The sequence below is a fragment of the Triturus cristatus genome, chromosome 10, assembly GCF_964204655.1.
Source record: "Triturus cristatus chromosome 10, aTriCri1.1, whole genome shotgun sequence".
Classification (NCBI taxonomy): Eukaryota; Metazoa; Chordata; class Amphibia; order Caudata; family Salamandridae; genus Triturus; species Triturus cristatus.
In genome coordinates this window covers 324,099,550-324,113,668 of record NC_140593.1, presented here as the reverse complement: position 1 = coordinate 324,113,668, position 14,119 = coordinate 324,099,550, and the positions used below count along the sequence as shown (strand labels likewise).

At 43.9% G+C, this 14,119-nt stretch overlaps 1 protein-coding gene across 2 annotated transcripts in view; it reads right to left on the bottom strand.

Moving 5' to 3' along the window:
• STAM (signal transducing adaptor molecule) overlaps positions 1-14,119 on the bottom strand; it is a 249,266-nt gene that overhangs the window by 41,739 nt on the left and 193,408 nt on the right. For both annotated transcript variants that reach the window (XM_085631519.1, XM_085631520.1), the window contains exon 13: positions 650-822. In XM_085631519.1, coding sequence (XP_085487645.1) covers positions 650-822 — 173 coding nt within the window. The remainder of the gene's footprint in view (positions 1-649; positions 823-14,119) is intronic.

The following is a 14,119-nucleotide window of genomic DNA, read 5'->3' as shown; positions in this document are numbered from 1 at the left end:
ACGCGCCTTCCCATCTCAAGTCGTATTTTCATTTTGCTGTGATAAGGGCGCTATAGGCATCCTATGCAGAGCACAAATAACAGACCTACCACAGTAACTTGGGTCAGACAGATGGCTGCAAAAGATACATAATGCCTGCAGTGCCCTTTCACACAGACATAGCCACCTCTTGAAGATGAAAGCATCAACAGACTCCTCCAACGGCACCAAGAGACAAAGTAATTGGTCAATGTTTCACTGTACAAAAAGTGTCAAACATATCGCATGTGAAAAAGCTAATTGATTGGATACTTCTTTAACGTTAGCAGTTTGTTTGAAGGAAGTTCTCATTTTTGCAAAATAAATGTTCTAAAATAGCTAATCTAAACAGTAATTCTCCCCTCTGTATGCTCACTATAATTATAATATAATGTTAATCACACTGATATGATGCTACACTAAATCAATGTGATACATTTCCTGGAAAAGGTAATGTTGCTAAGAAGCAACAATTGATAACAAGCGCCTTGATGAGTTTATTCAGGTGTAGTAAACATGGTACATAATATTTACAACATGAAGACAGAACATCTTGCTGGGTGAAGTAAAACAGAAATAAATGGTCAAATGCACGATTGGTGTCTTTTAAATGAATGTCTAACATAATTACTTGTAGGAAGGCTGGACTTGCTGCGTTGGCAGTGAAGTGTTGACAGATGGAGGACCAGCACCTTGACTGAGAGCGGGATTTTGCTCTGGCGTAACAGCGTAGTTCTGGATATGTCCCATCTGTCCATTTCCCGTAACCAGATATGTACCACTTGGAAGCTGTCCAGGGTAAACCTAGTAAAAGATACACAAGAAGGCTAGCTTAAAAACAGGAACAGTTTGAGAGCATTATTTGCAAAACCCTAGACTTGTCTCGTCCTTCATAGCACTATCAGATTTGAATACAGACATGCAGACACACATATTTTCTCTATATGATAGGAAACATGAAAGCAATGTTTCCAAAACTGGTTTGGAAACATATTTAAAGTAAGTGAAGCCAATGATACAATTAACAAGGAGATAATTTATTCAGTAAACGATTGCCTAGCTGTTTCATTAGCTTTGCAGACAGAATATGTCGGATTCAAATCCACTCTATACTTGCACCATAAAGTGGTTGGTCAGAAAAGTACATTTTATTTAAGATTTCTTTATTGTGAGCACCAACATGAAGTGCCTGCCATGAGACTTTCTCTATGACATCAACCAGTGGTTTGCAATAGCCCAGTGTCAGTGTCAGTTTTACATCTTGTGTTATGCACTTGTGTATTCTTCAGTGTACATGAGGCAAAGATTTTGTAATGCTCTACCTGATGGAGAGGTAGGGCATGTCACCCGGAATATTTGCATGGATGATCCTAGCGTCACATGCTTTAAACAAACAGTATTTGTGTAGAAGGCAGATTCAAGATGATAGCAAAGAAAAATAGGTTATTCAATTCTTCCATAGATTGTTTTGCAAATGTATGTGTCAAACGCCAATCTGGGGCTGTACAATAATCACTACAGTAACATTTGAAACGCAAGCATTGCTCCTTGAATGCTGAAAGAGTGATTTCTAAGTTTCAAAAGTAACGTAGTTTCACAAGTAACGTATGACACATGTTCATGCAGATTGTCTAATGTAATGATCCATGGATAGGCCAATCAAGTTGGTAACTGAGATAAACGAATTTTTCCCCTACAAGATAAAAAGAATAATTTTATCCTTCTGCACTCCTTACACATATTCAGAGAATACATGGCCACTTTGCAGACTTTCAACGTATCGAGACTATCTAAAGGGTTTTGAAAAAACTGGCGATTTAATACTTTCATTTACAAAGTCCACCCACAAAGTCATCCACCTTAATGACAACCATCTCCTCGACACCACTGAATCTAGGTTCAGCCCCAACCATAGCACAGACAATACCATTAATGCAGCCACATGTGTCATCCAGATGATCATGTTTTTTTAAGGAACAGTGGTCCCATGCAAGAGTGGTAAAAAATGGTTATCACAATTTCTACAATGAGAGATTGGAATACAAAGGAGCAATCAATGCAAATGTATGAAAGAAAATTATTTATGATGAAAATTCGAAAAACATAATGAACAAAACAATATGTGAACTAGCCGTGAGGAGGTTAAAAGGGAAATCAGCCGATTTCCTTAACCCAGGCTGGTGACTTAAAAAGTGACTTTTTGCCCCCCCCCCCTTTTTTCCTTCTCTCCCTCCTCTCCCCTATCACTAATACTCCTCCGAACTCCTATAGGCTCCATGCGGCCCCCACTCCCTTGTTGGGGCCCGCTCCTCCTCTGGTTATTCTCCTCCGAATCAGACTACCTATGCTTACATTCCTTTATCCTTGACTCCTCCACCGCCTGGTCTTATTCCCTTCCTTCCCTTCCCATTCCATCATGGCCATACGCCCCTTTGTTTCCCGGCACTTAGTCCTCCCTCTATTTCCTCTCGGAATCCTCATATAGCCCGCCCCTTCCTGTTCATTCTATCTTTCTACCACATCGAGTATACTTCCTGTTACTCTGCATTCCCGGAAGCTCTGGATCTCAGTATACCGCTGGATCCATACCAAAGGCATTGATTTTCTCGCCATCTGGATCGCACGGCGCGGATCGCCGCAACGTAGCTCACCCGCATGGTTTTCCATCCCCTTGCACGGTAAGGAAAGCCCAGTCCGCCACCCCCGCCCCGAGCCCTTATGCCTCTACGCTACTAGCCTGCTGTCCTCCTTCTACTCCTCAGCAGCAGAGGCCCTCTTCAAATCCCGCGCTTCGGGCCTGGAACATTTCTCCGTTACCAGACGCTGACCCAACGTTCGCGCATACTCGCCCTTGACATCGGACCTCCCGTGCCGCATCTTGCTGCACTTGCCGCAGTTTTCCGACTCGTCCTCATCCCTGCAACCACGTAAGTCCAATGACTGCATTACGGCTCTTCTTCCCCTCCCCTTCCTTTTTCTCCCCCCCCCCCTTCTTCCTCTGGTTGTGCTGCTCTGATCTGTCGTACCCCAGCTCCCCTTGCCCCCCGCCTGTGCTCATTCGCCCTTTCGGCATCCACGTACCTTTTTACCATCCCCCACTTCTCTCCGATTCCCTTTTCATCGCATCAGGCCCCCTCAGCTTGCCGCTCCCGTCACCTTTCTAATTATCCTCACACTATATCCCTTCTCCAATTTAATCACCCTTCTATATCCCTTCTCCAATTTAATCACCCTTCTTCTCTACCCCTCCCTCTCCTTTTCTTCGCGTTTACAGGCACTTATGATCTCTCTCATTTTTATCAGGCCTTCTACAGACACCATTTCCCTCTAACATTTCGTTCTTTTCCCCTACCTTCCTACAATCCTCCCTGATATTTTTCCCCCTCTCCTCTATCCCTCCTTATTCAGCGACTAATTTTAACCCTAAAACCCCCCGCACCTCCCTTCCTCGCCTTCCCCTCCCCTTTATTTTCCCACCTACCCAGGCTACTTCCCAGGCACCCCTACCATCGCCTTGTCCTGAAGAGATCTCACTATCCGTTTGGGGATCGAAACGTCGTCGAACGTCATCTCTAAACTCAATTCTTTACTATATATTTGTTGTTTGAGTATGAGATGTTGATCCGACTTTTACGTATTCTCACCGTTCACCAAAAAGTCACTTTTTAAGTCACCAGCCTGGGTTAAGGAAATCGGCTGATTTCCCTTTTAACCTCCTCACGGCTAGTTCACTTATTGTTTTGTTCATTATGTTTTTCGAATTTTCATCATAAATAATTTTCTTTCATAAATTTGCATTGATTGCTCCTATGTATTCCAATCTCTCATTGTAGAAATTGTGATAACCACTGTTCCTTAAAAAAACATGTTTACCCCTGGTCCCGTCAGACCCTTCGGGTTTTCCTGGTCTCCTTTTTGTACCTTAGCGCAATCACTGGATTGCAAGGAATTTCTGTGCATTCCTCCTACTTATGTTCCAAGTGGGCCCCGTTCCCTCTCCCCTCCCCCACATGTTAGATCTTCTCCCCTTCATTTTAAACCCCTTTTTTCTCCCCTCCAATCGCCCGCTCACCATCACCGGCTATCCCGGAGCATGGCCCAACACGCACCTCTGTATTCTGATGACTATATTAAAAGAATTCTAGAGGGTCCGTCGTTATTTTCTGATACCACTGAGAGTCCTAGTACTTCTGAAAACACCATATTTGAGCAACTTGAAAAACTCACCAAAAATGTATTAGGCTACAGTTGATGGTTCGCATGCTCACTGAGTATTTAAAATCTGACACTATTCCCGTAGGTCTCCAAGTCCGTAATATACCTGGGGTCTTTACAGATATCAAAAAATACCTGACTTGCTTTAGCCACATTGGTACTACATGCTCAAGACACTGGATGGTCTTGGGCATAGACATTGCTAACGAAGAAGCCAAAAAACTGGAAATAGAAATCAAAGATATTGAAAGGCAAATTAAAGACAATAGCACTATTACAGACGCCAAAACCCTACTAGACATAGTTGAAAAGACCCTCTGAATTTCATAGAATCGAACAAAATAAAAAAATCATCAGTCAAACGTGAAGTAAAAAACTCTAAAAAATAGAAAGAACATACCCTTACTTAGTTGAAGACTTCTACACCAATAGAGCATACTTGGGCCCTAGAACACAATGCCCTTGGGGCAGATTCAATAAACAACAAAACATAGTTGGTTTCTCTGACACCTCGGCAGAATCCTCTGATAACTCTGACTCCACAGAAGGCCCTAGCACGTCCAGACCCAGAACTAACAACTCCACTTTTTTAGGCCTAGAACAGGGCCGGCAACCCAATCGCGGTACTTCCCGCCCTCCACGTTGGTACAGTACCCCAGGTGACAGACAGACACGCCAAAGATACTACCAAATTGACACATCAGAACTCAATGACTCCTCCTGAGGAGGCCCACTCTATTGAAACTATGTCTGAATTCGACACCATTCCTATTTTTAATCTCTCAAATCACCAACTGTCAGAGAAAGAGACTACGCTACTTAGCAAGGGACTGTCCTTTGTCCCCACAACCAGACCCGATTATCTACAACTCCAGATTGAGCTACTTGAGCCTTTTTTCTTAACAAACCCTACATACCCTCCACCGCATTCACATCCTTCCGCCCCCCCCCCACCTTCTCACTACAGTCTCCCAGCCGAAATATTTACCTTTGAGAAACTCATTCTTAAAGAAGTTGCCCTACATGAACAGACACCTAAATGTATCCCCTACAACCTCACACTACCTGAAAAGAATGCCTTACAAGAACTCAAACAATTGGATAGTCTCACTATCAAACCTGCTGACAAGGGCGGTGGCATTTTCCTTCAAAACACTGACTCCTATAAACAAGAGATCCTCAGGCAACTATCGACACAAGATCATTATTTGAGACTCCCGACTGACCCTACCAGGGAGATTCAAAAACTAATTCTGGACATTACAGAGGAAGGATTGTCACAGGGCTTCCTTAGCAAGAACAAATTCCAGTACCTGAACACCAAATCCCCCCGCACTCCAGTTATCTACACGTTACCCAAAATACACAAAAATGCCACCAGCCCACCCGGACCTCCCATTGTCTCGGGTTGTGGGTCCATCCTCGAACCCCTTGGTAGATACATTGATCACTTCATTAAAGAATTCGTCCCTACCACCCAATGCTACATTAAGGATACCATGAACATGGTTAACCTTGTTGAGGAACTTCCATTCGACCCCCTCTCCAGCCTCCTATGTACACTCGACGTGGAAGCCCTATACACCAATATTCCCCAAGACAAAGGCATTAATGTTATAGGAATGGTACTAAACTCAAGACCACAACCCCACGCAGTCCCCACCTCTTTCATCCTTCACCTTCTTAAGATTTGCCTCACCAGGAACTTCTTTCTTTTTGACGGTCATTTCTATCAACAAGTCAAAGGTACCAGCATGGGTGCAGTTTTCGCCCCAAATTTCGCTATACTATACATGGATTGGTTGGAGACAAACACAATACTATCCCCCTTGAACCCCTTCAGAAGTCACATCCTCCAATGGAAACGCTATATAGACGATATTTTCCTTATCTTGAATAGCACTGTAGACAATCTCCTCCATTTACAACAGTGGCTTAACACACACAGACATGGCCTTAACTTTACTGTCAACAACAGTAACCATAAGATAGCCTTCCTGGACCTATACATCATTGCTGCTAATGGTGGACTCTACACCACACTGTACCGTAAACCTACTGACAAAAACATTTTACTTTCATAAAGCAGTCACCATCCCAGGGCCCCTCCGCGACTCACTTCCTTATTCACAACTCCTTCGCATCCTATCTAAGAAACTTACCAGCAGAGGGTACCCGCGCAAACTTGTCCAAATAGCACTGAAAAGAGCTTGGTATTGCCCTAGGGAGACCTTACTCAGTCCTAAAACCAAAATAACTGACGAAAAAATTGCTTGTGTCACCACTTTCTCACCCATATCCAACACAGTGAAGAAATGCATCCTGAAACATTGGCCTACACTCAATGCTGGCCACCTGAGGTTAGAACGCCCTCTCTTTGCCTTCAAAAAGAGTAAAAGCATCAAAGACCATCTGGTCAGGGCCACTCTCCCAGACACTAAAAAGGACGCCACCATCAGGACACTTTGGAATCTTCAGCCCCTAGTTGGCCACTTCAAATGCACCACCTGTAGTGTCTGCAATCTCACCTTAGACACCAAAAAATGTGTGCATGCCAATATTGATATCACTCTTCGTAACTTTTCCAATTGTAACACCTCTAATGTTATTTATGCGATCACTTGTCCTTGTAATTTGATTTATGTGGGACAAACAACACAGAATATCAGAATACGGATCTGCCAACACAGAAGCAGGATCCGTTGTAAAACTGCCAATGCCCCACTCGTCGAACATTTCACGGGTCTGGACCACACCGAAGATGACTTAAGGTGGCAAGTCATTAGCGTGATACAGCAACCTGCCAGAAACACCAACATCGCTGCTATTCTGGACAAAGAAGAACTAAAATGGATAATCTGCACTGACAGCTTGCACACAGGACTGAACCGGTTGGAGGACTGGTCTAACTTGCTCTAACCATCCCATGAATATGTCAGAACGTTTTTGGTTATGCTATGAAGAGTCTTAGTTGCTTATAACCGCTTGGATTTCTTTCCATTTGCCTCCCCCTCTTCTCCCCTCATTCTTGCCCTCCCCTCTCTCCGCCGCCCTCCACCCTATTTATTCACCCAGCAATGTGAATATTCACCCGCATGCCTCTCTCTTTACTTCCCTCTCCCGACTTTACCCTCGCTCTATCGCTCTCACCTTCATCCATCATCCATTCGCCTTGCCACCCCCTTTTCATCGTTAGGAGTGCAACATTCTCCCCCATGCCCTTCTCCTCTCTGCATGGTATGTCTATTCCGCCACCCCCGCCCCACGCCCTTATGCCTCTACGCTACTAGCCTGCTGTCCTCCTCCTACTCCTCAGCAGCCTTCAAATCCCGTGCTTCGGGCCTGGAACGTTTCTCCGTTACCAGACGCTGACCCAACGTTCGCGCATACTCGCCCTTGACATCGGACCTCCTGTGCCGCATCTTGCTGCAATTGCCGCAGTTTTCCGACTCGTCCTAATCCCTGCAACCACGTAAGTCCAATGACGGCACTATGGCTCTTCTTCCCCCCTCTTCTTCCTCTGGTTGGGCTGCTCTGATCTGTGACACCAAGTTGTGGTGATCAACAATGTGTGTTAGCTCCAGGATATAGGGTGGCTCAAGGATACTCTCAATGTGAGATGCTATTAGTAGGGAATGGGTGCGAGAAGGAGTGCTTGCGAAAGTTTCCGGGGTGACTGAGTCGAGAAAATACAAGCTGAATAAAGTTTTGTTAAACTAAACGCGTGGTAGAGGCAGAGAAAAGCCGAATGTTTTGATAACCAAGTGCGTAAAATAGTGGAGGTGAACTCACCTCTGGAGCGAGAAGGCTGTTACGTTTAAATCGAATGGGAAACCCGCATAAACTGAAACGATACACAATGTGAAAAATGAAGTATAAACATTAACAGAAGTGTGATGTGGACTCATAAAAGTGCAGGGAATTGTATGAACTCACCCCGCCGGGAGTATTGTGGCTCAGGGATCGGGTAGCCGAAAAGTTAACGATGTTGAAATCTATGGGGCAAAAAGCGGTGCACCATGACTATATCGGCGGAAAACTGATGATGGAGATAAAAAAGCTGAGGTTCAAGGAAAATAGCTTACCGGTATGTTGAAGGATTGGGGTGAGCGTGTTGGCTTGTTAGATGGTAATGAGGTATGAACCAGGAACACGATTCAGCAGTTAAAGCGCGCGAGTGGCGTAATAAACATGAAAACAGGACTGGGAGAAATCGACCATGGTGGCCATTTTGAATAGGTATAACGGCTGTTAAGAACGAATGTGTAGCGATGATCAATAAAAATCAGGAAAAAACTGTCGAACAAGGGCATATGTACCCTTGTGTAAAAAAAGTTATAAAACAAACAAGCCCGAAATCTTACTCTGATAGCTTCAAAGAAAAATGCACATGAAAGTAAATGTGCGAATCCAAATGAAAGTATAGAATAGGGGGGTATCATGTGAAAACATATATATGTAAGTGGTGATTAGAGGCATCATAGGAATAGAGAGTGAGGATAGAGAACAACCTTGTCCACCAATGTCATTAGTTAGTGGCAGACTGAGTATTCTTGTGTCAACAAACAAACATAGCAGATATTATCCTATGATCAGTATAAATTGTAGGCTGAACTTAGTTGTAATGACAAGACTCAAGAAAAACAAACCTTTACAGAAAACAACTCATGTCAAACCGATCATTCAACCCCGTGGGGGACATAGTTTTAAGTTTTTGAATCCAAAATATTTCTCTTTGAAGCAGTAATTTAGTGATGTCAATGCCTGGTCGCACATTAATTTTTTCAATGACTTGGAACCGCAACTGGGATATTGAGTGTTTAGCTTCATCCCAGTGTGTGGCTATACTGGATGTAGTGTTTTTATTTCTAATTTTGCTTTTGTGTTCAGTTATTCTAATTTTTAGTTTGTGTTCGGTTTTGCCTACGTAGGCTTTCCCACAGGGGCATTTTATACAGTAGATAACGTGGGTTGAATTACAATCACTGGTATGTTTTAACATGATTTTGGAACCTGATACAGGGTGTGTGAGCACATTGCCAGATATAACATTATTACAATGTATACAAGTCGTGCATTTCTTAGTACCTAGATGGTTTTCAGGTTGCTGATTCAAATTTGGTGTTGACAAGAGGGATCGGAGATTTTTCCCTTTGGTATAAGCAAAGAGGGGTTTAGTGTGAAATAAACCATTGAAGTCCGTTTCATTTTGCAATAACTCCCAGCGAGTGTGAATGATTTTTTTGATAGAGTGTGATACTGTAGAATATCTTGATACAAAAACAGATCTTTGCTCGGCTCTGCGATTTTGTTGAATAAACAGTTCAGTCTGTGGTTTAGCTAAGGCCTTGTCAAGACAATTTTGTATGATATCGTCCGGATACCCTCTAGCTTGGAAACGTTGTCTGAATTCTTCAAGTTTGATATTGCATGTCTGGGTATCTGACCATATCCTTCGGATACGGATACATTGAGAGAAAGGTAGATTTCCAATTAAGCTTTTAGGGTGGAAGCTTGTATATGCCAATAAACTGTTACGGTCTGTGGGCTTGTTATAAATCGATGTCTCAAACTTGTTTGACAAAGTTTTGGTAATCTGTACTGACCCCCAGTATTGTGCACAGTGTTACTACCCTCTTGGTTAGTTTTTCTCCTTGTTAACTCTTTATGCTTGAGCAGATAGCAAGCATCACACTGTCGCACCTCATCCAGCTTTAAATTATCAATAGATAAAATAAATAGGAGTGCGCTTCCCCCCTATTACTCAATTTGAGTGTGTTGGAGACACTTCTGGTAAGTGCTGGCTTTGATGAGCCAGTCGTCCAGGAATGGGAAGACATGGACGTGCTGTCTTCTGAGATGAGCTGCAACTACTGCCAGGCATTTGGTAAATACTCTGGGATCAGTAATGACTCCAAATGGTAGTGCTTTGAACTGGTAATGTTGACCCGCTATCACAAATCTGATATATTTGCAATGAGCGGGATGAATTGGAATGTGGAAATATGCGTCCTTTAAGTTTAGAGTAGACATAAAGTCACCCTGCTGAAGAAGTGGGAGCACTTGTTGATGTGTCCCCATGTGGAAATGTTCAGACAGTATGTAGTGGTTTAGTTCTGAGGTCCAGAATAGGTCTCAAGGAGCCGTCCTTTTTGGGAATTAGAAAATACAGGGAGTACAAGCCTGACCGTTGATATTGTAACGGTACAGGCTCTATGGATCCTTTTAGCAAGAGAGACTGGACTTCCTGTTTGAGCAGGTGTAAATGTTCTGGTGACATTTTGTGAGAGTGTTGGAGGATTGGTGGTAAGCGCCAGGCAATAACCATGATGGATAATTCCTAACACTCATTTGTCTGTAGTTATGGATTGCCAAATGGGGAGGAATTGTAGAAGACGTCCCCCGACAGGTGTTAAATGATCGGGGAAAGGGTAGGCAAGTCACTGCTTGTTAGGGAAAGGGGAATTACGTGGTGTGGAACCCTTGCCCCAACCTTTGCCATTGTTGTCTCTGTATCCTCCTCTAAAGAAGCCTCTGAAGGCTGAAGATTGATTGTTGCCTTTGTACGAGGCAGCAGTATTGTCTGAGGATGTGGTCGTGGACCCCCCACGATAGAAAGAATGACGAAAGGAGCCACAATTTGAAGGAGACTGTAGGGCTCCCATTGATTTAGCTACCTCAGTGTCTTTTTTCATTTCTCCAATGCCTGATCTACTTCGGGCCCGAAGAGATGCTTTTTATCAAATGGAGTATTCAAAATGGATTGTTGGTCTTCAGGTTTAAACCCGGAAATCCTTAACCAAGCGTGCCTCCTAAGTAACACACTAGTGTTAATCTCTCTAGCTGCGGTGTCAGCAGCATCTAATAGAGGAATTGAAGATAAGCTTTCCTTCTTGTACTAAATCCTGAGCTTTAGCTTTGTGCTCATCTGGGAGATATTGGAGCAATTGCTCCATTTTGTCCAAGTGCGCTCTATCATACCTGGCTAATAGGGCCTGGGTGTTGGCTATACGCCAATGATTCGCGGCCTGGGCGGCTACTCGCTTGCCAGAAGCATCTAATAATTTTGTCCATACGGGGGGAAACCCGCGAGGTTTGTGAATTTGCCCTTTTACTGGCATTAGAGACAACTAATGAGTCTAATGGTAATGGCCTCTTAATAAAGAGTGGATCTGACAGAGCAGGATAATATTTTTTTACTATTCTGGGATTGAGAATACAAGCACAAACAGGGTCCTTAAATATATCATCGGCATGTCTCATTATGTCTTTGAGCACAGGGAGAGTCTAACTGGATCTATGTGTACTACTGAGAGTTTCAAGCAAGTAATCCTCTTCTAGGGATTCTTTATATAGTTGCACCCTGTGATACTCTGCAGCTCTAGCAAGTAATTCTAAATACCGTATATTGTCGTCAGGAAAGGAAGGCTTTGCAGGGAAAGGTCTAGGTCATGGTCAGTAGGTGAATCAGTACTGTAGGAGGAGGAGGATAGGGGTTAGTACAGACATTCTTCCTCTTTAAAGGAATTTTATGTCCTCTGACTCAGGTTTGCGCTTCTGAGGCAGTTTAGTAAGAAGATGTCATGTATCAGGATTAATGTAAAGTTCCTTTTGTTTTGGGTCCGATTTGGGGCGTCGAAAATCGGATCCTGTAGCTTCGAAGGAACATTTTTCGGTTTCGGCACCGAGGTCTCCGGTGCCTGGGTGGAATGACTTTTCGGCACGGAAGGTTTGAGTTCTGAAGCCATTTTCGATTTCAACGTCAAGGATTTCGGCTCCGAAGCAGTCTTCAGCTTCGAGCCCAAAGGTTTCGGCTCGGTGCCTGACTTTGGCTGGCTCGATCCTGAGCCGGAAGGCTGAGCGACGTGTTTCGGTGCCGAGCCGGGAGGCGGGGCATTAGAAACATCTACTCAGTGTCGACCATGGCCCGAAGGTGAAACCGAAGCCTTTTGTTTGGGTTGAGTTGGAATTCGGGTCAAGGGGTGTTCGGTACTCACGGGACGTTGACCTTGCAGTATGTCATCTTCCATTGAAACGATCTGCACGCGTCGCAGTTCTGTTCACTGTGCTCCGGGGATAAGCACACTATGTGTGAGTCTGTGCGCGGATACTTTGCGTGGCACCGAGGACAGAATTTGAATGGAGTCTGTTCCAGCGGTTAGGCCCAATGGCCTTCCACCCGTTTTCTGATCGAAATAGAAATTTTCTTCAACCGATATGATACGTGGAGAAGTGGGATACGAGTATGAAACAATACCGACGCGGGTAGAGTGGATTACGCACCGAGGGGTACCTGAAGAAGGATTTCAAACCGGAGAGCAGCAATACATGTCCGAACCCGATTGCGGAAAAAAACGATCTAACAATAGAGTTGATGTCCATGCGCACCATCACCGAAAGGAGGAGTCACCTTACCTCATGACTGGAAAGACTTCTTCAAAGAAAAACAACTTGCAAACATCCGGGCCCAACACTAGATGGCAGGAGTATGGAAAGCATGTGATCTACAGCCCACATGCCTCGAACATGATGTTTTCCTACTTAATTGCAAATACTGTAAGTCAGTAGACACACATTTTGAATAATGAAAAGGCCATAGAATATTTAAGGACCTTGCGGTTTTAAGTGTTAGAGACTGATGCCGACAGGTTTTCAGATAGTATCTTGCATTTACAGGAAAGAGATTAAGTTTGTGTGTGTGGTTAGTTGTTCTCTGTGACCGTGCTTTAGGTTATGTGATTTGCACTGTGGTTATTCTTCAAGGTCCCTGCAGAAGGAGTTCCGATTTGCAATTTAAATTGAGAACATATAAATATTTGTAACTGTGCGCATACTATTAAGTTGTGCTCATTATTTAGCCTTTTTAATTTTTTTTAAAGAAAAACCACAAACTGGACTGCCGCACTGACACAATTATGGCCCAGTAACTTCAGAGGTAGCTCTATCCATTCTTTCAACACATGAGGACGCAGGTACTTGTGCCAATTCCCCCTGAGACCACTCTGCTGCCTGTCTACCTGCTGCCATCTGTTTGTGTCTCCTCGGCTCGGTTTTGCCTTTTCTGCTCATTTTTCTGCCGTTTTGCCTTTCCTGTTCATTCTTCTGTCCACTTTTGCCTTTTCGGCTCTTTTTTCTGCCCTCTGTTTTGCCTTTTCTGCTCGTTTTCCTGTCCCCGTTTTGTATTTACTGCTTGTTTTACTGCCCTCTTCCTCTTGGTTTTGGCTTTCTGCTTGTTTTTTTGCCCTTGGTTTTCCTTTTCCTGCTCGTTTCTTCCCTCTTCCAGCCATTTCCCTTCTACCATCACCCAGCATTCCGCACTGCCCCCAGGACCTACATAACGGAGGCCGCAGCGTGACCCCACTGAGCAGGTCTTCATGCCAGCTCCCCCTGTGACAGTTCTCCTGTCCAGGTTGCCCACAATTCACTATCCTCTGCTGCCTGTCTCCCTGCTGCCCTCTGTTTGTGCCTCTCCGCTAGTTTCTTGCTCGGTTTTGCCTTTTTTTCCCTCCGTTTTCCCTTTTCTACTTGTTTTTCAGCCCTCAGTTTTGCACTAATCTGCCTTTTCGGCTTATCTGCCCTCTGGCCTTTTCTGCTAATATTTCTGCCCTCTGTTTTGCCTCTTCTTCTCATTTCTTCCATGGCTTTCCAACAGAGACCTCACACCCCAGCACCCAGATACCCTCAACGGTGACAGTGCTGCACTCTACAAATGCTGAGTGAATGATTGATGAAAATAATATGCCCTAAAAAAAAATTTCAAAACTGAGTAAGTCACCAGGCAGTGCATCCTTATACAGTATCATAAAATAAAATCGAGTATTAATACAGGCTAAAATTGTTAGAACTTAAAATGGTCAATTGTCAGTAGATTTGAAACATATATACA